This window comes from Perognathus longimembris, chromosome 7 (genome assembly GCF_023159225.1).
Source record: "Perognathus longimembris pacificus isolate PPM17 chromosome 7, ASM2315922v1, whole genome shotgun sequence".
Classification (NCBI taxonomy): Eukaryota; Metazoa; Chordata; class Mammalia; order Rodentia; family Heteromyidae; genus Perognathus; species Perognathus longimembris.
Window position 1 is genome coordinate 68,598,371 of NC_063167.1, and position 27,327 is coordinate 68,625,697.

Genomic DNA, 27,327 nt, shown 5'->3' on the forward strand with positions numbered 1-27,327 from the left:
AGTCTTTACAAATAGGCTAAACTTAAGACTGCCTAGGTGCACCACTGAGTTACACATTTCTTATTTAAAATTAAAAAAAAAACCATGAGGAATTCCAAAACAAGTATATTAGAAGTCTAAAACTCCACCCCCCAACCTTGAGAACAGTCACCAAAAAGATTTTCCCCTTGATTTACTCAGACAACTGCTTTTGACCCTATGGTGAGAGTCTACCTTCTGAGCAGGGTTTGGTCTGCCTGAAAAGTTCTCAAATTACAGACTTTCCTCCTCCCCCCTCAGGAAGTAAAGTCCACTGGGAGGAGGGCCTCAACTCTGCACTGCCTCCCTACACACTATGCTCGCTACAAAGCTTACTTGTTTTTCACCACAGCAGAGTGAAACGCCTTCAAAAGAATAATATTCTCGGAGATAGTACCATTTATTTTTCCTCCAAAATTGCCTGTCTGTGGAGGATTTTGCCAAACACCTCATCTAAGGTAAGGTAGAAATGTGATTGTGTTTTCTACAGCGTCTGGGATGTCTGGCTTTTCTCATCTGTGTCATACATGCTGCTGGCTGATTCTCCCTTTCCAGAAGCAGCGTACCGAAATGAATGCTGCACCCTTCCTTCACTTAGCGTACGGAAATGAATGCTGCACCCTTCACTTAAAACATTTACATGGCTGGGCACCAGTGGCTCCTGCCTGTAATCCTAGCTACTCAGGAGGCTAAGATCTGACACAGTTTGGAGCCACCGTGAGAGACTCTTCATCTCCAATAAGACACACACACACACACACACACACACACACACACACACACTTACTTGGAAGCGGAGGTATGGCTAAAGTGGTAGAGAGCTGACCGTCAGTGCAAAACAAAACAAAACAAAAACCCTCAGCACCCAGCCCAGAACCAGTTTATAAAAAAAGCAAACCTTTTTTTTTTTTTTCTTTGCTGGTCCTGGGCCTTGACCTCTGGGCCTGGGTACTGTCCCTAAGCTACCTTTTGCTCAAGACTAGCACTCTACCACTTGAGCCACAGCTCCATTTCTGGATTTTTAAAAAATTTTTATTTTTGGTGATTAATTGGAGAAAAGTCTCACAGACTTTCCCTCCCAGGCTAATTTCAAGTCTTGATCCTAAGATCTCAGTCTCCTGAGTAGCTAGAGTTAGAGGCGTGAGCAACCACTTTCTATATATTTCCTTACTGAAATCTACGTGAAAGCGGCACAGAGTAGACACTTTGCTCCTAAGAACAAGTTTCCTGAAAAACTCTAAGGCCACCATAATAGCACAGAAATTGAACTATTAATGCACAACTCACATTCAAATTTCCCCATGTGGCCTCTACAACTTTTTTCTGATCCAGTGTCCATTCAGAGGACAGATATTTCATTTTGTTGTCATGTTTATTCAGTTCCTTAAAACAATTTACTGGGCCAGGTGCTGGTGGCCTGGCCCATCCCTATCATCCTAGCCACTCAGGAAGCTGTGATCTGAGCATCAAAGTTGAAAGCCAGCCAAGGCAGGAAAGTCTCATCTACAATTCACCACCAAAAGGCAGTGGAGCTCTGGCTCAAGTGGTAGAGAAACAACCTTGGGTAAAAAAGCTCAAGGATAGTGCCCAGGCCTGGATTCATGCCCCAGAATGGACACACGCATGCACGCGCACATACACACACACACATACTAAGTGCTGTAAAAAAGAGACATCCTAAACCTAAAACACCCCTCATTTTGTATTTTTCTGGAGTCAAGGCTTGAAGGGTGAGGTCAAATTGTCTTAAAGCCTCAGGAAGTTCCCAGGTCTGAGTATAGGTGAAGGAGTGACCACTCACTCTATCGTCAAGGGGTTCAGGTCAAAGGAGTCTTAGGTACATCAGGCCGCTTTCACATATAACTAAGGGATTAAAAAAATTACAAAGCACCTTCTCTCTCTTCTCTCCCCTTCCCTCCCCTCTCTCCCTTCTCTTTCCTTCCCTCCCTTCTCTCCCTTCTCTCCCTTCTCTCTGGCCATGGATCATCTTGGCCACAGGCCAGCAGTTCAGTAATAAATTTTCTCTCCTGCCTGAATACCGGTGACTTACTTTAAAAACCTAACATATATGGTGCCGTGACTCAAATAGGGCTTAAGAGTCAGGAGAGGCGGAAATCCCCTCTATTTTTCTCTTTTTTCTGGGAGTATCCCCAGTCCTGACGGCCCTTTATCTGCGAACCAAACTGCTGCAAGACGCCATGTGGGACTTTTCACTAATACCATTGCTGGCCTCCACATCCACGTCCACATCCACACCACTTGTCTACCCTGAATTCTGGCAAGTATTTGGTCAATTCTTGACAAGGTACAGCCCCTGCCTCATAAGACTTCTTCCAGGCTTCATTCAAGGACTGGCATCTACCACCAAGGGACCCTGCTGCTTGCTTTCTCCAGGAGAGGCAACATTTCTGCCTTTTACCCCTAATGCCAACGCCCCTTGCCAGCAGGAGGCAGCCAGAGAGAGTCTTCGTCCTTTTTCATAACTATTAAAAGGCTGCAATGTAAGGTCCGTCGCCGGAAGGCTCCATGCAGATGCCCCCACCTCCTTAAGTCTCCACCCAGTTACCTGGGTAACCAGCATACCTGGAGGCAGTTACCTCCCCTTTCCCTGAGGTCACATCCTAATCCACCTGGCCACACCCTTTGCCCCTGCCCTAGATAAGGCAAGGCTGGGTGGGGGTTGCCCCTTCTCTCTCTTCTCTCCCCTTCCCACCCCTCTCTCCCCTCTCTCCCTTCTCTCTGGCCATGGATCATCTTGGCCACAGGTCAGCAGTTTGGTAATAAACTTTCTCTCTTGCCTGAAAAAAAAAAATTACAAAGCAAGTGAAACTTTTCATAGTTCCTTGTAGACTGAATCAACCTTTTTCGATGTTATAGCATTCTGCACTTCACACAGACTCATCATGCTGAAGAGGAAGGGGAAAGCCTGGCCTTACACTAGAACCCCGGATGGAGGATGGGGATGGATGGTTGTGCTCCATTTTTTCCTGGTAAGCATTTGCTTTCACCTTTCCAACTTCATGAGCTGTCTGAAGAAAGGCTCAGAGAAGCCATCACTTAGGAAATCCTTAGCATATGAGAGCCGGGAACTACCCATAAATGCCAGTAAGGGCCCGCAATGAGCCCAGGAGAAAGTTGAAATGCCCCCTTGAGTGAAAGCAGAACTGTTTCTAGCCAATCCTCTATTCTTCCTCTCTCACCCCTAATCCTACGGATTGCTTATCATGATCAGCAGCTGTGCCTTGGCAGCATGGCAACTGGGATGTAGGGACAACCATACTTTTAGCCATCCCACAAGTAGCAATGGGCAGTGCTAAGAGGTGCCTAGCTTGGCCCAGCAAAATACCTAACACTGCTGGCAGCCATCCCCTTTAGTGACAGAAGAAAGGGAAGTTTCCTTTGTTCAGCCTGTTGCCTACTAATGCTTGAACTCAGGGCCTTGGACTCTGGCTTTTTTCACTCACAGCTGGCACTCCATCACTTGAGCCAGGCCTCCAGTCCAGCTTTTTGCTGGTTAATTGGACATTAAGAGTCTTACGGATTTGTCTGCCCAAGATGACTCCAAATCTCAATCCTCAGATTATCTCAGGCTCCCAAGTAGCTAGGATTGTAAGGGTAAGCTGCTGGCTCCCAGATGCCTTCCATCTTTTTAGTTAACTTCTTGTCCTCACTCTCCCTAGAGGCTCCTAGGGTTGCTATGAGACAAGTGTGATGTGTGCTACCACTTAAAGGCACACTCTAGAATGTTGGTGAATCCAAGCACAGTTATGCCTCAACCCTGCAGAGTGGTGCCAACTCTACAATTCACATACATTCCTACATATATTCTCTGAACTAGAGATACTCACAAAACCATTTCCTTCCTGGTGCTCTTCTCTTGCTTGGTGCTACAGTGAGCAGGCCATTGTTATGGGAGCACTGTCCTGGTTGGCACTGGTATCTGCAGTGCACCTTGTGGACAAACAGCTCTATAAACTCAAGGACTACATCATGCCTCCTTCTGAGTGACACAAAGCAGAAATGTAGAGGTCTCCAGTCAAGATATATTATAAAACTCCAAACACAGCCCTATTTACTAAACACTAGCTTCGCTTCCAAATAATGGGGAACCCTCATCCTACTACCACAATGGTACTAATATGGAATCTAAGGATACCCTAAACCTGAGTTCTTCCTGGCTGGGTCACCTCTGAAAAGCATGCTTTGGAGAATAGGCACTGTTGGCAAGGGTCTCTTTCCCGCCTTTTCCCCCAGAACTCTTTTCCATTACCCTCTGTGGATAGGCAGTTATTTCACTAATTTAGTTGCTTATGAGAAACACTGCCTTACAACCAGATTAATAAGTGATGTCCCATTGGAGAAGTGTAGTGTGGATCCTTAGAAGACTATGGTTTTGGTTGTTTTTGTTAGCCCTGGGGCTTGAACTCTGGGCATAGGGACTATCCCTGAACTTTTGTGCTCAAGGCTAGTGCTCTACCACTTGGGCCACACCTCCACTTCCAGCTTTTTGTGATTAAGTCTCACAGACTTTCCTGCCCAGGCTGGCTTCAAACCTTGATCCTCAGATCTCAGTCTGCTGAGTAGCTAGGATTACAGGGATGAGCCACCAGTGCCTGTCGAGGACTATTTTTTTTATATGAGTTTATGTTTCTTTTCTATAATAAAGGAACTCCTGAAAAGGTAAATAAAAAACTGCTCAGGAACTATCCCCACCCCCTCAAGTAAGGAAATCATAACTTGCGTGTTTACTACTGTACACCCAGCCATAGCATATGACAGTAGGCACCCAGTAAATACTTGTTGATGGAGAAAATGTATGAATGAAAGTACAAATAAACAAAACATGGATGATGAAATCAGAGATAGGCAAAGGCCTTAGGAACCTTGAGGTTCAAGGGACCTGATGACAAAAGTTAAAGGAATGATGGAATCAGACATACATTTCAGAAATTTCAGCTCAGGCTGCTGCATAGATAATAGAGAACTATGACTGAATACAGGGAGGCCTATTGGAAGGATGCTGAAGTAATGCAGTGAGAGCAGTAAGGTCCTAAATGAAGGCAGTGACGAAGTAATGATGAAGAGATAAAACACACACACACACACACACACACACACACAGATCTGAGCACATCAAGGAGGGAAACTAAATAACACAGCAAAGATGTGCTATCAGAGAACAGGACTCAAGGAGTCCTGGGCTGTTGCCTTCAACATTGGTGGATAAATGCAGTGTTAAAGCTGGAGATCACAGGAAGAGAGGAAAACCTGCATAGTTTAATCTGAGACACTGAATCTCAAGAATGTATAAAAGGAATGTTTGGCATCTATCTATGTGCACCTGAAGTACAGCTACACCTAAATTTATGTCTTTGACACAGTAGGTTGAACTTGATACAATATAGGCAAAATCAGCAGGGAGAGGATGAAGAATAGGGAATCAAGAATTTCTAGGGTTGCTTTAAACCACTTAACATTGTCATATTTGGACTTTGGTAACAGGACTAACACCTACCAAACATGGTTCAAGGAACCAAGCAGATAGATACAGACCTATGTAGTCTGCTTAGTTAATAGGAAACAGACCTAGGAAAAGGTTGTTTTTTTTTTTTTTTTTTACTGTCCTTGGTCAAAAGAGAAACCAAGGGAAAAGGATAGATGCATTTGCACTGTCCTAGGCCTTTCACATACTCAGCGGAAGATCCAATTAGACATCCAGATGTCAAGTATAAGTAAGAGAAGATTTTAAACTAAGAACCACTTGGTAGCCAAACTCAGATGGCTTAAGAAGTCAGCATCCTGTGCATGTCAAGTACAGAACCCTCATTCACAGAAAGAGGACACTTATTTTGAAGAATGAATCAGCACAAAATTGTAACTTACTCATGAGAGAAGTCACTATTTTGAACTGAAGCAAGTCTAATTCATTAAGAAATTTGCGGGGCTGGGGATATGGCCTAGTGGCAAGAGAGCTTGCCTCCCATACATGAAGCCCTAGGTTCGATTCCCCAGCACCACATATACAGAAAACGGCCAGAAGGGGCGCTGTGGCTCAGGTGGCAAAGTGCTGGCCTTGAGCTGGAAGAAGCCAGGGATGGTGCTCAGGCCCTGAGTCCAAGGCCCAGGACTGGCCAAAAAAAAGAAATTTGCATATATCTTGCAGCACACTGCTTTGAGTGAATGCAGTCCCTGGCTAGATGTTCATTTGGACTCCCACTTTAGACAGTTTACCTGGTAAGCAGGAAAAAGGAGAGAGGGGAGCAGAGAAGGAAGAGAACTGTTCACTGCCTCCTGGCTACTAAGATTTCCAAGAAACCAAAGTTAGTAATTCTCAGAAAGAAAATTGGGGCTGGGAATATGGCCTAGTGGTAAAGTGCTCACCTCATATACATGAAGCCCTGGGTTTGATTCCTCAGCACCACATATATAGAAGGGACGCTGTGGCTCAAGTGACAGAGTGCTAGCCTTGAGCAAAAAGAAGCCAAGGACATTGCTCAGGCCCTGAGTTCAAGCCCCAGGACTGGCAAAACACAAAAGAAAGAAAAATGATCTCGAAAGGAGCAATTCTAGTGGAAGAGGACGGGGTAGTTGAGGCACAGGATCCAGCCAATAAAATGGCCAACCCTTGCTGCCCTGGCGTAACTAAGCACTCATTCTCAGGCATGTCCCAATTTCGATGATAAATTATACAGTAACTCTGTACACCAAGTGAAAGATGGTACTCAGCTTAGGAGCAGAGAGGTAAAGCAAAGTTAACCTAAGAACTGAAAGGCCTGATTCTTCTGTCTTTTTTGTTGGTCATGGGACTTGAACTCTGGGGCATGGGCACTGTCCCTGAGCTCAAGGCTAGCACTCTACCACTTGAGCCACAGCACCACTCCGAGTTTTCTGGTGGTTAATTGGAGATAAGAGTCTCACAGACTTTCCTGCCCAAGCTGGCTATGAATTTCCATCCTCAGACCTCAATCTCCTGAGTAGCTGGGATTACAAGTGTGAGCCACTGGTGCCCAGATTATTCTTCCTCTTTTTTGATGAAAAATTTTTCCCATAAACATAGGTAACCTTAGAAGATGCTAAGTGGTAGAGAGGGGAGGCCAGTGGACTCCATCTGACACAAATCTCAGCCTCAGCACCCCCACCCTTGTAAACTTTCTCTTCAAATTGACATGTCTATTTTATAGCCTTTAAATGAAGATTAAGATTTTTTTCATGTACTGTGCTTAGCCAATCAAAGAATCACACACACACACACACACACACATACACACACACACACACACACACCAGCTATGTACTATAATGAGGAATCATCAATTAAGCAAACTGGTAAGTACTAGAGAGCAGGGCAACAGAACCTCCAGCAGCTGCAACCTCCTCTATATTTGCTTGCTTGCCACCAGACATGGACTCTTGTTTTCCTCTGATTTAGGTAAATGTGTTTGTGATGGGGATGACCAAGACATTTGCAATTTTCTTTGTGGTCTTTCAAGAAGAATTTGAAGGCACCTCAGAGCAAATTGGTTGGATTGGATCCATCATGTCATCACTTCGTTTTTGTGCAGGTATAAAGCTGACACAAACTTGCTCTCCATGGAGAATGATCCTCTGAGTCTTTTAAGACTAATGCATTACTAAGCTTCAGTATTTAGTGCTGAGAAAGTAAGGAAATGCAGTTTGGCCTCCGCTTGACTTGATCAGTATGTTGGGAAATTAGGGATCAAAGTTGAAGAATCCAACTATCCCACTATTCAATTTTCATACCTTATTTCTTTCCAGTCAGATAATGACATAAAGCAGATAATAAAGGCCCAGTGAGTCAGGCAGGACCTCAACTTAGAAGTCCAGTTATTAAGTTCTAATTATCTACAAAACAAAACCCAGAACCAATTTCTTCTCTTCTCGTTTTAGTCAGTGAGAGAATATGGCAATAAATGATTCTGTTAATGGTAGTCATGGACTACTGGAATAATTATAAGTTTTATAATGCATTTTCAGTTTCCACTTTAAAAGCAAAATAGTATTGAACTGTAATATTAAAATCCCACACACCTATTTTGAAAGATATAGTACTCCAAAGTGCTTCTGTGTTCCTTCCTCTCTTCCTTCACTCATTCTGGCATAGGGATGCCACTTACCCAGCATTTTCTCTTTCTTTCTTAAGGTCCCTTGGCTGCCATTATTTGTGACATACTTGGAGAAAAAACGACTTCTGTTCTTGGGACTTCTCTTATTTCTGGTGGCTACCTGATCAGCAGCTGGGCCACAAGCATTCCCTTTCTTTGTGTGACTATGGGGCTTTTACCTGGTGAGTCTACTGTCAACAGAACACTACAAAAAATGAAACAGGAACTTTCCCTACTACTGTTCTTTGGTCCTACGTGCCTAGTAATTGGCCTCTTATACAAAAACTACCAAATGTAATAGTAATTCCAAACTTTTTTTCTCCCCTAAGGTTTAGGGTCTGCTTTTTTATACCAAGTAGCTGCTGTGGTAACCACCAAATACTTCAAAAGGCGATTGGCTCTTGCTACAGCTATTGCCCGTTCTGGGATGGGACTGACTTTTCTGTTGGCACCCTTTACAAAATTCCTGATAGATCTCTATGACTGGACAGGTGAGTCAGTCTAACTTTCTAAACTGTTGACTCTGCAAGACTTATTGTACACGAGGCCCTAGGTTTAATTCTCAGTATTACAAAAAGCCAAAATCAAAACAATGAAAACATATTTCCAGAGAAGAAATGAGGATGAAATCTAAAGGACATATGTTCCTCTTCCTCGGAGAAAATACCATGACAGAGATCTTCAGCAGGCTGTCATCTCATGCAAGCTCCCCAAAACTCGCTGAAGACTTTGATGACTGAGGCAACTTTGCGGGAGAGTACTCTAACCAGCTGGAAGCAACCTCTTAGTGACAGTGACATTCTTGGAGAAACAAGGCTCCCCTCTTTCTCACCAAGCATTTACTTTCATATTTTCTTTTAAAGAAAAAAAAAATCCCCATAAAAAAGCCTCTTCCACAAGGTGTATCAAACAAATGAAACAAGAAAAAATATTCTATAAAAGACTATGTTCTTTAATAGACTTTTATATATGTTAACTATTATTTCCATGTATCAACTATGAATTTAGACAAAAACCACTTCACCCTATTATTTTCTTTGTATCTAACATTTGAGTTAAAATAATCTTAATTACTGGAAAAGACCTATGTACATGTACGCATGTATTCGTGTGCCTATATCTTTATGTTCATAGCAATCCTGTTGATTCTCTTTTCCAAAGTAGAAACCCATCCAATAGTGTCATTGTTCACAGGAACAGCTGACCAATCTGTACCACAGGTAGAGCCTATACAACCTGTTCTCTTGCTAGAGGCATTATATCAAATCACAGCTTTGGTCAGGAAAAAAAAAAAGCAAGCAACTAATGAAAGCAAGCAACTCAAGAAAGCAAGCAACTATTCAGCTTCAAAGGCAAGACCAGAACCTGTCTTTCTCAGAGGGAAAAAAATTTAAATGTCAGATACATACAAAGGATGAAAGGATATTTCCCTTTGCTAAAGCTGTTTCGAAACGTTTCTTATCTAATTCCTTATTTTGCTTGTAAATTTGTACTGCCACTTAAAGCATTTTAAATTCCTATTAGAACATATAATTTCCTTATTCTTTATCGTTTGTCAGTTATAGGGCTTGGATTTAGGGCCTGGGTGTTGTTCCTGAGCTTTGTCACTCAAGGCTAGTGTTCTACCACTGCGAGCCACAGTGCCACTTCTAGTTTTCTGGTAATTTCATGGACTTCCCTTTCTGGGCTGGCTTTGAACCACAGATCTCAGCCTCCTGAGTAGCTAGGATTATAGATGTAAGCCACCAGTACCCAGTCTAGAACACATGATTTTCTAACATCTGAAATACCACCCTTACTCCTCAAAAGTACATTTCATTCTTTTTTCCCTTTAGCAAAAATAAACTCCTCCCACACACCTAGTGGTGGTTTTCTCATTTTCTGCCCCTAATGGACTCCCCATTTTTAGAGGGCCACAGCAATATGTGGATTATATATCCACTTAACAGTTAAAATGCTTAGCATTTTCAAGAATTTAGACTAGACTACGGGGCTAGAGGTGTGGCTCAGCTATAGAATGTCTGCTTAGCAAGCTCGAGGCAGAATTCAAACCCCAGTATTGGGGAGGAAAAGAATTAGTAGATTAAATCGTAGGGTTTCTTTTGAATTTATGAACACAAACTACTGTGAACTGCATATTTTTAACGTCTCAATCTCTCTTTTATTTAGGTGCTCTTATTATATTTGGGGGTATCACATTGAATTTGGTGCCTTCTAGTATGCTGTTAAGATCTATCCATATCAAAAATGAGAATCCTACTATTAAAGATTTGTCTGCAAGTGGTTCAGAGGTAACATGTGGGACAGAAACAGCATACTGCAACGAGACACAAGAGTCTTCTGTCAAGGACAGTACTATGCAAAAAGTGGGACAAACTAATACAACTTTAATTGTCTCACAACATCAAAGTGAAGAAGAGTTCAACAGTGGACCTAACAGGAACAGACTGTCCCTGAGTAATGAAGGAGGTTACAAGACAAAGGCTACTTCACTGAGCTACAAACAAAAACTCTTCGATATTTCTGTCTTCAGGAATCCTTTCTTCTACATATTTACCTGGTCTTTTCTCCTAAGTCAGTTAGCATATTTCATCCCTACCTTTCATCTGGTAGCCAGAGCCAAAACACTGGATATTGACATTATGGATGCCTCGTATCTCATTTCTGTAGCTGGTAAGAAAACTTATCAACCTCCTACCTAGAAGGAAAAATTAACCTTAACCCAAGTCTTAATCATTTTCATATATCTAATACAGTGGACATCTACTATTTATTGGATAAATATTGAATTTCAAAAAGCTGGCTCAGTGACAAAAGCTATCCTAGGAAGCAGAAGATACCAAGTACATATAGTATAGTGATTGAAAGGACTAACTTTGCAGATTCAGGCTCTTGCTTTGTATTTCTTGCCTGTGTGACCCTAGGCAAATTACTTGTCTTCTTTGTGCTATAATTTCTTCTTCTGTAGAATAGGCATAGTATCGACCCTCATTAAAGTTTTCAGGGTTAGGAATGTGAGCCATGTAGAACTGACTGGCCCATAGTAAGCATTTAATAATATATTATTAATATTTCTCCTTGAAATCATAGTAAGACAGGAAATACCTTTGAGGATGGTCATGAATGGACTAGCTGACATTCATTAGCTAAGGTAAAATAAAAATGAAACTTCTTGGAGTACTCATAAAAATATTTAGAGGGGCTAGCAATGTGGCTTAGTGGTAGTGTGCTTGCCTAGCATGCATGAAGATCTGGGTTCAGTTCCTCAGCACCACATAAACAGAAAAGGCCAGAAGGGGCGCTGTGGCTCAAGAGGTAGAGTGCTAGCCTTGAGCAAAAAGAAGCCAGGGACAGTGCTCAGGTTGAGTTCAAGCCCCAGGACTGGCAGAGGGGAAAAAAGCTTAACATTTAGTGACACAAACAGAATGCTTGATCACAAATTGCTTGATCTCAACTGACCAAAAAAGTCTAAAAAACTGAAATGAGATGAACCTAGTTTAATGTCAAATATCTGGAAATTCTCAAGACTCCAACATTAACTTTTCGCCTACTCATATCTTAGGGAAAGTCAATTTGCCAAGTCTTCACAAAGCTGAATGCACTTGATTTCAAATATTCCAACTGGGGCTGGGAATAAGGCCTAGTGGCAAGAGTGCTTGCCTCGTATACATGAAGCCCTGGGTTCGATTCCCCAGCACCACATATATAGAAAACAGCCAGAAGTAGCACTGTGGCTCAAGTGGCAGAGTGCTAGCCTTGAGCAAAAAGAGGCCAGGGACAGTACTCAGGCCCTGAGTCCAAGGCCCAGGACTGGAAAAAAAAAAAAAAAAAAAAGAAAAAGTAAGTCAAATATTCCAACTGAAAAAATACTCTTTCAGTCAAATAATGCTACATATATAAGAGAGCAAGGTATACAGCCTTACATTTTCTCACTACAAAATCTGGTAAAAACTGGACTTAGATCAGATTATAGGAACAAAAATCCTAACAGGAAGTCCCAGCCTATACCCTAAGGAAAAGCTGCCTATGCATTCACATTTTTCAGAAGGGTTAAGAAAATGGAATTGGATGTCCTAATACCTTTCTATATTATTCCAGGTATTATTGAGACAGTCAGTCAGCTCATTTCTGGATGGGTTGCTGATCAAAACTGGATCAAAAAGTACCAATATCACAAGTCTTACCTCATCCTGTGCGGCATCACTAACCTGCTTGCTCCTTTAGCCACCACATTTCCACTACTTATGACCTACACCATCTTCTTTGCAATTTTCACTGGTGGCTATCTGGCACTGATACTTCCTGTACTGGTGAGTAGAGGCATTTGTTAATGTTATTTAGTACAACGTTCAGTAATAATCTCCCCCAAAGAGAATACATCATTGTTTCTTTTGCTGGTCCTGGGGCTTGAACTCAGGGCCTGGTTCTATCTTTTGAGCTTTTTTTGCTCAAGGCTAGCATCTTTCTGGTGGTTAGCTGGAGATAAGAATTTTTCATAAGCTTTCCTTCCTGGGCTGGCTTTGAATCAAGACTCTCAGATCTCAGCCTTCTGAGTAGCTAGGATTATTGGCATAAGCCACTTTTTATAAAATAAACCAAATGGAACTGAACTACTTACACAAATGCTTCTGTTCTTGGAACCTCTGGAAACCTTTCTTAGAACTAGATCCTCAATGTGCTGAAACATTTCTGGTCTATTTTCAGTACTTGTGGCAGGACACCAGGATACTGTATGAGGCTTGAACAACATTCTAGCTCACAAAACCGAAATCAACGCTTTCTGACAACTGATTTCTTACAAACCCATAGTTGTTACTCATCCACAAGTGGATTGAGGACTATCATTCTCATCTCAGATTATAAAACACCATTTTTTTCAAACCAGATACAAGTGGCTCATGCCTATTATTCTAGCTATTCTCCAGAGGCTGAAATCTGAGGATGACGGTTCAAAGCCAGAGTGGGAAGGTAAGTCTGAGAGACTCACGTCCAACTAACCAGCAAAAAGCTGGAACTGGAGGACTGTTTTAAGTAGAGCACCAGCCTTGAGCAAAAAAGCTAAGCAAGAATATGAAGACCTGAGTTTAAGCCCCACTACCAGCCAAAAAAACCCAATAAACCCTACCATTTTCTAAGAAGAAAAAAGACTAATGAGGTTCAGGGGCAAAAAGTACTCCTGAACCACCTAAAAGATTTAAAAGCCATTGCTCCTCTACTAATAAAATTATACACAAAAGAAAAAACACTACATCATCTGTCTAGCCAATTTACTGTTTCCCATTTGACCTCTTCTTTACGAATTCAAGGGGTTAAAAGGCAACTCAAATTACTCCAGAACTCATATTATTTTCAGTCATGACATAAACAGTATTTGTACCTAGGCTTCTATAGATGTTGTCCTTAATATGGCTAACACTGAATTCTAATCACTACAGGTTGATCTGTCTAAGAATTGTAGAGTGCACACGTTTTTGGGACTTGCCAGTTTCTTTGCTGGGATGGCTGTCCTATCTGGACCACCACTAGCAGGTACTGAACCACATTCTGAACCAATTTTAAAAGCAATAAAGAACAGGCTGATCCAAGGTTAATGGCAACATAGAATGGCAGTATCAGATTAGATGTAATTGCTGGCATTTCTGTATCCTCTCTATTCCATCATGAATATAGGAAGATCTGGGAGTTAATTCAATAAACATGTACTAATAAGATTTCTTATATCCTCTTGGGAATCTTAAGAGCAGAGAACACATATCTGAGGAGACAATCCAGAGGTTTATCAATCTCAAAAACCCATGATGACTTTCAATAAATAAATAGGAGAAAAGGAAGGAGGGTTGAGGATAACGACGAGCCACTAGCATCCTACACTTCAACTTACTAAGAGGGTGAGAAGTGATCTCACTAGCAGTATTTATCCAAACAGTAATTATTTTTCCAGAGCCTGAAAGTAGCAAACCTGACATCAGAGTGGTCCTCTTTCAAAGAAGGAAAGAGGCACTTCACACTCTCTTGAAAGGGTGGGAGAACACTTGGCCTGAATTAGGGCAGAATTTCTGTGGAAAGGCTACATGGGGTTTACTAATAAATATTATACACAAGTTCACACTGTAGATAGTTAGGAATTCTGTTGCTTTTAATCTGGAGGGTAGTTTTGAGTTCTTATTCAGTTAACTTCAAGGCTGAAATGCAGTTTAAGGTTCAAGTATAGTTTACTGGAAACTTCAGTTTGACCGAACTGGATATTTTGTATGTGTTGAACATATAATCCAAGACTACCAAAAATCTGAATAAGGGGCTGGGAATGTGGCTAGCAGTAGAGTGCTTGCCTAGCAGCATAAGCCCTGGGTTTGATTCCCTAGTACCATATAAACAGAAAAAGGCAGAAGTAGCTCTGTGGCTCAAGAGGTAGAATGCTAGCCTTGAGCAAAGAGAAGCCAGGGACAGTGCTCAGGCCCTGAGTCCCAAACCCCAGGACTGGCAAAAAAAAAAAAAAAAAAAAATGAGTAAACACATACAAATAAGGAATAGGCATAAACATCAATTTCCTTCAATAAATTTGAATATGTTCAAATTTAATTTTACATCAACTTTATATTTGTAATTTAAATTTACATTCAAATAGGTAATTTTGAATGTACAAATGACTACCCAGCATTTCTAATCACCCATAAAACAACTTAGCCTGTAACTTATTTGCTGCTTTCAGACCTGAATTGAGACAAAGAAGGGATTTGATCTTGCCATATTATCATTTTCTAAAAATGAAGCTTTACAATGTTATTTTAATTTGTACCTTTTAAGACTCAGAAAAGGCAAACATTTCAGTAAAACTTAAAATATATATACTCATATATATACATATATACGTATATATGTATATATGTGTATATATACACATACATACATACATACATACATACATATATATATATATATATATGTCAGGGTAGTGGCTCATGCCTACAATCCTAGCTATTTGGGAAATGGAGAATAGGAGGATGGTAGTTCCAGGACAGCAAGGGGGAATAGTTGGTAAGACCCCATACCAACCAATATAAACCTAGGTAGGATGGTACATATCTGTCATCCCAGCTATGAAAGAAATATAAATGAGGATCATGGTACAAGCCAGTCCAGGCATAAACGCAAGGCCCTATTCAAATAGCAATGAACCCAGGTGCCAGTGGCTCACGCCTATAATTCTAATTCTACTTAGTAGGCTGATGATGTCTTGGGATTTTGGTTCAACGCCAGTCCAAGCAAGAACGTCCTTGGGACTCTTATCTCCAATTATTCAGCAAAAGGCCAGAAGTACACATGTAGCTCAAGTGGTAGAGCTAGCCTTAAGCTAAGGGACAGGGCCCTAGCCCTAGTTCAAGCCTTTGTACCAGCGTGCGCACGCACATGCGGCACACGTGTGTGTACACACACACACACACACAAGAGCAATACCAGGAAGGAGACACACCACTATTGAACTTAAATTTAAGTGTATACAAAACAAAAAAATTTATCCAGGTGCCAGCCACTCAAACCTGTTATCCTACCTACTGAAGAGGCTGAGATCTGAGGACTGAGGTTCAAAGCCAGCTAGGGTAGACAAGTCCAAGAGACTCTTATTTCCAATTACCAGCTAGAAGTACAGTTGTAGCTCCACTGGCAAAAAAAAAAAAAAAAAAAAAAAAAGCAACCAATTCTCTTACCTGCACACTGAAGAACACAGCCTTCCCCATGTTACCTAACTCTTAACTCTCAACCTATATTTCACACCTGTAAATTAGCTATGTAAAACTTTAAATCATGCCCAGGAATGTTAAACAGAGATTAATAATAGGAAGCCAAACACCAGAGTTGCATAGAAAAGCTATTCTATGTAGTTAATACACCAGTCAATGAAATGCAAAAACATCTCAAATACAGTTTCTAATACTTTTATTTTTCAGCTTTAACCTTTTTCTTTTTTTTGTCTTAATCTTTCTTCACTGGCTATACAATGAAGCTTTGGAACTTTTAATGTCCATTAGGCAAAAAGTATAATGTTTTAATAAACACTAGGACACAGAATATACTATTATAAAAACATAATAAATTATGTTTGATGTCACATGCTTTTGAATATGACTTAAAATGTTTAAAGTATATAAATAGATCAATTTTTTGAGGAATACTGCCTGAAAAGAAAAGGCTACAGGTATGCAAACTGAAATCAATTTCCTGGGCCATGATCTTTTTAATTTTTATTCTTAAATAAAAAGATAAACCACAACAGAGCAAATTCAAGAATATCACTTTATTATGAAACATTTCATGCACACACCTGTGTAATATAAAATAGAAGATTGGTAAAATGTATTTCTTACTGTTAACCACTGAAAAAAATACAAGTTTTTTTTTTAACTTTTTATTTATTTATTTTATTTTTTACTTTTTTGGCAGTCCTGGGCTTGGACTCAGGGCCTGAGCACTGTCCCTGGCCTCTTTGCTCAAGGCTAACACTCTGCCACTTGAACCATAGCACCACTTCTGGCCGTTTTTTATATATGTGGTGCTGGGGAATCGAACCCAGGACTTCATGTATACAAGGCAAGCACTCTTGCCACTAGGCCATATTCCCAGCCCTACTTACAAGTTTTTATTACTTCAAGTCTAGAAAACCTAGAATTACATGTTAGGATGAAAACAGAGCTAGTGATAACTATCTGTATTCACTAATTCTAAGAATATATTTAGGCATCATAAATTCAATGTTTTAGCCAGCCATGGTGGTACTGGCCTATAAATGCTGGCTATTTGGGAGGTGTAGGTAAGAGAACTATAGCCCCAGGCCAGCCCTTAACAAAAAAGCATGAGCTCTTATCTCAAAATATAACTGAAGAGGGGTGGAGTGGTGCCTTTGGGAGCCCACACATGCCTGTCTGCCTAGGAAGCATGAGACTCTGAGTTTAAACCCCAGTACCATGAACAATAAGTGCAAGTCAGTAAGTTCTAAAAAGTTAAAGAAAGCATGCTGAAAACGTATATGTATAGATATTTAGTCTAGGAGTTGCTCATGGTATCTCAAATAAAAGATGACAATAAGCCTGATGCAGGTGGCTCACACCTATAACTCTAGCACTCCAGAGGAGGCTGATATCTGAGGAACATGGTTCAAGCCAATACAGCCTGAAAAGTCCCCATGAGACTCTTATCTCCAATTAACTACCAGAAAACTGGAAGTGGAGCAGTGGTTCAAAGTAGTAGAGCACTAGCCTCAAGCAAAAGAGCCCAAGACAGTGACCAAGCCCTGAGTTCAAGCCCCGGGACCAAAAACAACAGAAAAAAAAAAAAGATGACAATAGATAATTAAGATAAATTTCCTTCTCTTATTGACAATGTTATATGGCTAAGCATCTTGCTGAAGGGAGAAGCTTCAGGGAAGTCTTTGCTACTAATAGCCATTCCTCTGTGAAATGACAATAGTATTTTATATTTTACAAAGACTATTCCATTGGTTCTTAACTTCTGGTTCCAACAGAAATTACCAAAGAAACGGAAATGTTGACTTGCAGATTAATTCCAAGGGATGGGAATGTAGTTCAGTGGTATAGCACTTGCCTAACATGTGCCAGGCCTTGGGTTCAATCCTTAATATCACAAAAATAAAAGTTAACTGAGTTCTCAAGAGGTATGAGAAATTATATTGCTGTGTTATGTTTGCTTAAATTTAAAGATATACTGGTGATAAAGTAGTGAATTCTCAACCAAACTTAGATCTTTAGAGCTATACAAGATTTTCACTGTTTACTTACCTAGATCTGTTATTACCAAACTGCAAGAGTTGAAATTCCTATAAAAGATTGTAGTCATTTTTAATTAGAAATCTGGCCAACAGTAAATCCTCAGTCAAAACACTAGTTTAAAATGATAAAAATTAGTACATGGATTAACATTTTTCTTGTTCCTGTATGGAAATGAAAGAAAAAAAAAGAATTAGTTCTGTATAACATATTTTAATAATTCAAGGAAATAGCATAGGAAAATCCATTAGAATCACAACATTTTTTAAACTAAACTTTTTTAATTTTAAAAACTGTAAACAGAAGCTGAGGATTCAGTTCAATGGAAGAGTGTTTGCCTAGCAGGTACAAGGCACTGAGTTCAGCCTCAGCACTGCAAAAAAATAAAAACTGTAAATATAGCATGTTGGCAAGAAAATTATATACTTTTCTCAATTATGAATATAATAAGAAGTGTGGCATCAAAATGTATTATCATATTATTGCTGAAACTAACAGATTAAACACACTTATCCAAAGGCACCATGCCGGCCCACTCCAACCTATAGTCCCCTCTATCTCTTTACAATATTCCCTAAACAAACCTAATCTTAGTTAATGAAATGGTCAAAATCAGACAAGTTCTGGGTTCCTTGGCTCAGGGTAGTCAGCAAATTCAAATGTAGGCACTCAAAACACCATGGCTCATCCAATTGTAACTGCTATTTTTTTGTTAAGACTACACAACTGCACCAAGACTGAAACTTTGGAAGGTTGCTGGAAAAATGAAAAGTACTGAGATTGGCACAAAAGATGGATAGATAGATACTAAGTCAATCACAAATATCTCAAAATCTTAAGTTTTCAAATTTTAATTTGAATGTAATTATATGCATGCAATAATTAAAAAGCAACTTAGTATAACTCGCTGCCAGATGGTACATGGCACACAGAAAAGACAAAGAGACTCTTTCAAAGTCTTCTTATGACTCCTCAGATTGGCATATGCCACAATGTACTTCCAAGACTTCATACTGAAGACAAGTCTAAAACTAGTAATTATTGTCATCTCTGTTCTTCTAATTCATTAACTGAAAATCTGATGAAGTATCCAGAACCTATCTTTGTTTCCTTACCTGTAATTGAAGACACTGTGCACTCTGGGACAAATCACCTTAAAATAGGTTGACATTTCACTCAGTTGGGTACTTTTTCCAACCAACGTAAGAAAATCATTTCTAATCCTGAATAGAAATGTCAATGTACTCCAGAATCGGTTAGAATTACTAAGGAAGAAATATAACCATCTCTTGCTATTACTTGCCAACCTTGTATTTCATGGGGGTAACTGGTAATATTTTAAGCAACTCTTTTATTAGAAAAGTCAATGAATAAAATGGAAACTAATCCATCCACATCTGTCTCTGTCCCCTTTAATACAGGTAAGTCATCATGTAATAAAATGCTAGGACATTTTCTATCTCTATTCCATCCTTAGTTCAAATACAGTATCAAACACTATTTCCATCTAATCCTTGTTTGTTCCATTTATCAAACTTAACCTATCTAGTTTTATTAGTCATGTTGGTCTATAAATTGGGAAATTCTCTGTACTCTAAAATTTTATTGGAAGAAAAATAAAGCCCTAAGAACCTTTTGGTCCACTATCAGTCCATTTTAGGGATTCAGGGTGACTAGAGACAAGTGAGAAGGCACAGCAGAGTTCCCAGATCTCTAAAAATCCTGAGGAATACATTATTACCTTGAAGAGTTCAAAGAAAATAATGTAAGTTGTTTATTTATCTGGTTATCCTCAAAACAACAAAGCCCCTAGAGAATTTCACTCCAGCCCAACATTCTTAAGATTAGAGAATATCTACACAGATACAAAAAATTAAAATTCCAAAACTGCTTTCTCTTGTGGGATTTTTGTGTTTTTTTTGTGCTGGTCCTGGGGCTTGAACTCAGGGTCTGGGTGTCTCTGAGGGTTTTTTTTTGCTCAAGGCAAGCACTTTACCACCTGAGTCACAGTTCCACATCTAGCTCTTTGGGTGCTTAATTGGAGGTAAGAGTCTCATGGACTTTCCTGCACATGCTGGGAAGACATTCCTTCAGGCTAGCTTCAAACCGAAATCCTCAGATCTCAGACTCCAGACTAGCTAAGATTACAGGCGCCAGGCTCTACTGTGGTTTAAAAAGGTGAAGGAGAGTAGTATTCCTTCCCTTGGAAACACAACATACTTTTACAAGGCCTGGATACTAAGTTTCCAAATACTAATAGAAACCATAATATGCTTAATAAAATTTACAACACAGGCAATGCTGAAAGTACTCCCAGTAAATCTTACTGCAAATTTCTACCCTGGGCTAATAGTGAATTCCAATCTTAAAAGGCCTTGAAGTTTAAATTTGTTATACCATGTTTTCCAAGACCGTTCATATCATGGTACATCCAGAAAGTAATTGTACAATTCACCCAAAGTAAAAGGACAAGATTGCCAATTCTCAGCCAGTGGCTCATGGATAAGAAATTACTGCCTCTGTTCACTTTGGAAGTAGAACTCTATACTATAGTCATAGTCAACAGCTGGAGCTCTGATTCAATCTGGATAGTCACAGAATTATCTAGTCATTGGAACTAGCATCAAGGAGCTTTAGGATTAAGACCTTTTGGGTATATTTCAATTTTTAACAAGATGATCAATAGTAGATTTAGATAGTAAGCCTAAAAAAAGAATTCACAATTCAGATAAACAATCAAGTTATGAATTGTCTAATGTTATGATAGTTCTTAGAACGTTAACCTTTTCTACCCATGTATGGCTTACTTCATAAATGTAAAATGGTTAAAAAAATAGAAGTTAAAAAATGAATTTACAGGGCTAGATACGGTGGCCACATATGAAGACAGATAATATAAGAGGATTAGTTTGAGGACAGGCAAAAAAAGTTAGCAAGATCCTATTTAAAAAAACAAGCCAGGTATGGTGGTTCATGCCAGCCACTCCAAAGGCACAGGAGAACTGCAGCTGGAGGCTAGCCTATACAAATGCCCAATACTCTACCTAAAAAATAAACTAAGGAAAGGAGTGGGTATGGATCAAGTGGTAGAGGTCTTAAATTCAAACACTAACACTACCATAAAAAACTTTTTTACAAAAGAATTCAGAATCATTGCCAGGCAGGCAGTAATCAGCTCTGGGGCTTGAACTCAAAGAATGGGTGCTGTCACTGAGCTTTTTTGCTCATATCTAGCACTTAACCACTTGAGCCATGACTTTACTTCTGCCTTTTTCTGGTGATTAATTCAAGATAGGAATCTCATAGACTTTCCTGCTGGCTTCAAACCAGATCTCAGCCTCCTCAGTAGCTAGGATTACAGGTGTGAGTGGCGCTGGAAAGAATTTAGAATCATATAAAATGTTAAACTTGAAAATTTATTCTTAAGCCTTTGACTATAAGAAAATTTGTAAAACTGTTTAATGATGCTCAGTTTAATTTTCTTAAATGTTTTAAATGATTACAAACATCATTAGATACTCCCATTTAAATAAGTTAGTCATACATATGAGAAAATAATTCAAACAATTTAAAATGAAATAATTATTAAATAATAAATAATTGTTTCATAATGCAAAGGGACCTACTGATTACTATCCAAGCTGAAGTATGCTTGACAGAAACCAGAGTATGCATTGTTAACAAGTATCTCAGGTGAATTTGATGCATATTGTAGGAAATATTCACAAAGGAACTGGAACTAGTAAATTTGCAATAGTTCCAGTTTATCACCTTCAGAGTGCTAACTCCACAGCTAACACTCAGTATAGAGTAAACATTAACATGCATGCAAGCCATTTGGACTATGGCTCATATCCTTTGTCCTTTTCTGATTTTCATAATGCTTTGCTATGACACAAAGGTATCCAGGGTATACTTTGATTTAAAACAGAAAAATAAAATAAAATAAAACAGGTAGAATGCAGTGCCATTTGAACTACTTCTACTAATTTCTTCTAAAAATATTTACTTAGAAACATTCCACTGTTCAAAGTTAGAAGTGTCTCTGTATGTTGCCTTTCAAAGTGTTATTTTCACACACACACACACACACACACACACACACACACACACACACACACAGAGCATAGCATCCAGGTGCCAAGGACTCACGCCTGTAATCCTAGCTATTCAGGAGGCTGAGAATAAAGATTCAGGGGAAAAGGCAGGAAAAGTCTGAGAGACTTTTATTTCAATAAACTACCAAAGTCAGAAACAGAACTGTGGCTCATTGCAGTGTGGCTCAGTGGTAGGTAATTATCTAGTAAGCACCTAAGGGCTTAGGCACAGTACCAAAAACAAAGCACACAGATCAAATCAACTCAAGTTCACAATCTTCTTTCACTTTCAATACTAGACAAAAGCTAGTTATTCTAATTCAATAAAATACATGTTTTAATACCAACCAAGTTCACTTTTTTTTTTTTGCCAGTCCTGGGGCTTGGAATCAGGGCCTGAGCATTTTCCCTGGCTTCTTTTTGGTCAAGGCTAGTACTCTACCACTGGAGCCACAGTGCCACCTCTGGCTTTTTCTATATATGTGGTGCTGAGGAATCGAACCCAGGGCTTCATGTACACGAGGCAAGCACTCCACCACTCAAGTTCACATTTTAACTAGGAATCATTTAAATTTATTATGACAGCCATAACGCTGTTTATCTTTTTGTTGTGGTGGTAGTACTGAGGCTTGAAGTCAAGGCACTGCACTCTTGTTTGACTTTTTTGCACAAGAATGGAGCTTTTTTTTTTTTTACCATTTGAGTCACACCTCCACATCTAACTTTTTCCTAGTTAAATGGAGATAAGAGTCTCACAGACTTTTTTGCCTGAGCTGGCTTCAAACCTAACTCCTCAAATCTCAATCTCCTAAATAGGTAGGATTACAGGTGTTAGCCACTAGTATTGGGAAGGCAGTTTATCTCTTAACCAAAATGTGTGAGGCCAGAAGTGTTTTGAATTATTTTGGATTTAGGAATATTTGTGTATATGTAATAAAATATTTTGAAGGGACTGAAGCTTAAATGTAAAATTCATTTATGTTTCATGTATATATCATATATATGGCCAGTAGTTACTTATAAACAATATTTTAAATTATTTTATACAAGAAATAAAATTTCATTATGTGGAATTTTCTACTTGTAGCATCATGTCAATGCAAAAAACCTTCAGAATTTGCAAGAAGTTCAGATTCTGGAATAAATATGCCTGGCCTATCCTTCCCTCAGATTATTCAAAACATGAAATCAGCTACATCCTACATTTCACTTTATACTTGCTATTATAAACACCATCCTAAGACTATTCAATTGTATACTATTACCCTACTAAATGACAACTGGATCTTAATCAGAAATTGTTTTCTTTTGAAGTTTTGGCACAGAGTTATATGTTAGGGAAACAGGGTTTGAAGTATGGAGAAACAGAAACATTTCCTGCTCCTCAAGCAGGAAATGGGAGTTAAAGACTCCTCTTAATTAGATTTTAAAAAATAACAAAAGTTTAATTATCAAGAATGAATGGGAAGGGGCTAGGAATGTGGCTTAGCGGTAGAGTGCTTGCCTATCATGCATGAAGCCCTGGGTTCAATTCCTCAGCACCACATAAACAGAAAAGGCCAGAAATGGCACTGTGGCTCAAGTGGTAGAGTGCTAGCCTTGAACAAAAAGAAGCCAGGGACAGTGTTCAGGCCCAGAGTCCAAGCTGCAGGACTGCCTCCCCCCCCCCCCCCAGCAAAAAAAAAAAAAAAAAGAATGGGACTAACAAATTTAAGAAATTATTTCGTCTAATTTTACATTGAAATAGTTCTTAAATAATGCTAAATGATTCCTTGCCCTGGTAAGAAAATATATTAACTATATTTGTCCTCAATGTATAGTATGTGTGTATGAGCGTGTGTTTGTGTAAAATCAAAGGCTTGTAAGTTTTCAATGAATTCTGACTTTTTTTTTTTTTTTTTTTTTTTGGCCAGTCCTGGGCCTTGGACTCAGGGCCTGAGGACTGTCCTGGCTTCTTTTTGCTCAAGACTAGCACTCTGCCACTTGAGCCACAGTGTCACTTCTGGCTGTTTTCCACTTCTGGAAGTTTTTTATATACGTGGTGCTGGGGAACTGAACCCAGGGCCTCATGTATGCGAGGCAAGCACTCTTGCCACTAGGCCATATTCCCACCCTCCCCTCCTTTTGGCCACCTGGGCCTTGAACGCAGGGCCTGAGTGCTGTCCCAGGCTTCCTTTTTGCTCAAAGCTAGCACTCTGCCGCTTGAGCTACATTGCCACTTCTGGCCATTTTCTGTATATGTGGTGCTGAGGAACCGAACCTAGGGCTTCATGCATACAAGGCAAGCACTCTTGCCACTAGGCCATATTCCCAGCCCTCTGACTTATTTTTGTTGTCAGTTGTGGGGCTTGAACTCAGGGTCTGGGTAATGTCCTTGAGTTTTTTTTGCTCAAGGCTAGCACTCTGCCACTTTGAGCCATAGATCTAATTCTGGCTTTCTGGTGGTTAACTGGAGATAGTCTCACAGACTTTTCTGCCTCAGCTAGTTTTGAATCCCCATCCTCAAATCTTTGCCTCCTCACTAGGCAGGATTACAGATATGAGCCACCAGCACCGGGCTACCTTTTTACTTTTTTCAGTTGTGTCCTATTGACATTTCAGTACTGATATCCACCTTATTATTCACCTTATTATTCAAGAGTGCTTAATCTTTCCCTAAGTGCTACTTTTGATACTCCTGTCTTAGTTCACAGATGTATGAATATATATATATATATATACACATATATATGTGCACTTTGTGTGTGCCTATGTATGCTATGCTGGTAGACTAAAGCAAGAATAACAAATGACAAGAGAGGGTGCTGTTGCCTTTTACACTTCTTTTCAAGCAATTTCTAGGACAGTTCAGATAAGTCATCTATTTCTTAGAAGTCACACCCAATATAATACAAAGACTTAAATCTTAGCTCCATTCTAAGAAACATCCAATTACTGATTAAACAAGGATATCAATAAACATAAAATCAACTTAGGTCCCATAATCACAGCTACTTGAGTAGCAGAGTTTGGGAAGATTACAATTCAAAACAAGCCCAGGAAAAAAGTTAGCAGATCCCATCTCATCAAACAAGCCAAACACAGTGGTACACAGTTATCATCTGAGCTATCATCTGAGGTAGGAAGAAGGGCCAAGGCCAGCTCTGGGTAAACACAAAATCCTATCTAACAAATAACTAAACACATAAAAGGGCTGGGAACATGGCTAAAGAGGTAGTGTCTGTTTTAGTAAGCATAAAGCCCTGAGTAGAAAAGTCCCAGTACCACCACCCACCACCATAAAAAATGAAAACAACCTTAAAGTTTGTAAGATTTAAGACTATAAAACATACATCTATTCATTCTAGTAAGAGGAAACATAAAGCCATAATACACCAAAAAGGGGGCTGAGAGTATAGTTCAATGTTAGGGTATGAGCTTAGCATGATATGTGCCTGCAAAAATTAAACACATACATACACAACACAAGCAGAGTCTCAGAAGAGACTTATTTAACCCAGTTGGGTCAAGCAATTCCTTCTTCTGGGCTCCCATAGACACTGAGCCTTCACTTCCTAGCACTTATCACATATAATTTATGCAGCTAATATGTATCTCCCAACTAAACTTAAACTCTAAATATATAGACTATGTCCATTTTGGCTCAGCATCATCCCTTGTAACATAGCTTATTGCCAGGAACACAGTAAGCACTCACATGTTTATATAGTAAAGAAAAATGCAATTGTTCTCTTACTTTATTTTGAAAATTGTACTTAATGTTTTCTTTATAAGAATAGTGTTTTAGTAAGACTCGTCATAAAATTAGGAAGAGCTATGGCTCAAGTGGTAGAGTGCTAGGCTTGGGCACAAAAGCTCAGAGACAGGGCACAAGCCCAGGACCAGCAGTACACAAATGAATGAATGAATGAATAAATAAATGTACCTAATTTTCTCCAAGTTTCACTATGAGACTGGAGTTGAGGTAGGCACTGTGACTCATGGTTGTAACTGAATTCCTACCTACTCAGGAGGTTGAGATCTGAGGATCACAGCTCAGAGCTAGCCTGGGCAGAAAAGTCCATGAGACTCTTATCTCCAATTAATCAGCAAAATGCTGGAAATGGATGTGTGACTCAAGTTGCAGAGCACTAGTCTTGAGCAAAAAACCTAAGAGAGAATACCCTGGGCCCTGAGCTCAAAACCAAGTACTGGCACAGAAAGGAGGGGAGGAGAGGAGAGGAGAGGGGAGGGGAGGGGAGGGGAGGGGAGGGAAGGGGAGGCTGGAGTTGTGTTCTGAGTTCATATGACTTTTTCACTGACTGTAAGTCCTTAATTTAGATTAAAAATTGTGGGACACACCTGGATCAGAAAGAGGAAGTCAACTAGCTGGCCCCGCCTGTTTCTCAGTCCTGGGGCCACAGGTGGCTAGGATGGCGCCTGATGAACCCAGAGGCGGTTCTGTGGGCTGTGACAAAAAATCTGGCCGCCTCTAGGATTGGTCCCCAACTCTTCTGCCCTTATGGACAGCTCATGCCTCCCCTTATAGTCCCTAGATAGGTGCACATACACCCCTCCCCTTTCTACCGATCTTTGATCTGATTGGCTCCTGTGCCTTATATTAGTTACATGTGTTCCCCCCAATAAACCAGATCTTGCGCTGACTTGTCTCCCAGACACATCTGATTGTCCTCCAGTGAGGGAGGGCTGGGTGCGGGTGGTCTGTCCACCCATGAGCCTTCCCATCTCTCCCTCAGGTGGGCGGGGGGGCTAAAAACCCCAACGAAAAATGATCCACATTCATCAGTGATGAGACAGATAAGCTGCTAGACTAACTTTCTATGGGTCACAATATAGACTGATAACTATAGATGATCCCTTACTTTGAGGTACAGTTTCTACTTAAAAATTACTAATGGAAAAAAAAATTTTTTTTAAATTATTAATGAAAAGATTTGCTTTGCTACCTTCTACTTGAGAATTACTAATGAAAAAATTTCCTTCCAGGATGGTTATATGACCATACACAGACATACACCGGCTCTTTCTACTTCTCTGGCACATGCTACCTCCTCTCTTCAGTTTCCTTTTTCTTCATACCATTGGCTGAGAGATGGAAAAATAAACAATCTGACCAGAAAGAGGACTACAATCAAATGGAAGTTGAACAGGGGAAAATCTGAACTTAACCAATCAGTGGGAACAAAAGTTTGGAGGAAGAGTTTCTTTGTAAAATGAGAAGGTAAACCGAACAGCTTTCAATGCTTTAATATTGTGAGAAGTATCTAATTGGTAATAAAAAATAAACAGATTAACAGCAAGTTAAATTAA

At 39.8% G+C, this 27,327-nt stretch overlaps 1 protein-coding gene across 6 annotated transcripts; it reads left to right on the top strand.

Moving 5' to 3' along the window:
* Positions 1-201: 201 nt before the first annotated feature.
* On the top strand, positions 202-27,327 carry Slc16a4 (solute carrier family 16 member 4). 6 transcript variants are annotated; one of them, XM_048351783.1, is made up of 9 exons: positions 316-476; positions 2,896-3,008; positions 7,448-7,580; positions 8,180-8,323; positions 8,471-8,632; positions 10,551-10,814; positions 12,240-12,451; positions 13,577-13,670; positions 27,004-27,327. In XM_048351783.1, the coding sequence occupies exons 2-9, from the start codon at positions 2,922-2,924 to the stop codon at positions 27,177-27,179; spliced, it is 1,272 nt and encodes a 423-aa protein (XP_048207740.1). In that variant the 5' UTR covers positions 316-476; positions 2,896-2,921; the 3' UTR covers positions 27,180-27,327. The 6 variants fall into 6 exon arrangements, with proteins under 6 accessions (XP_048207741.1, XP_048207742.1, XP_048207739.1 ...); XM_048351781.1 differs by having other exon boundaries at positions 2,915-3,008; positions 10,311-10,814; XM_048351780.1 differs by having other exon boundaries at positions 317-476; positions 10,311-10,814.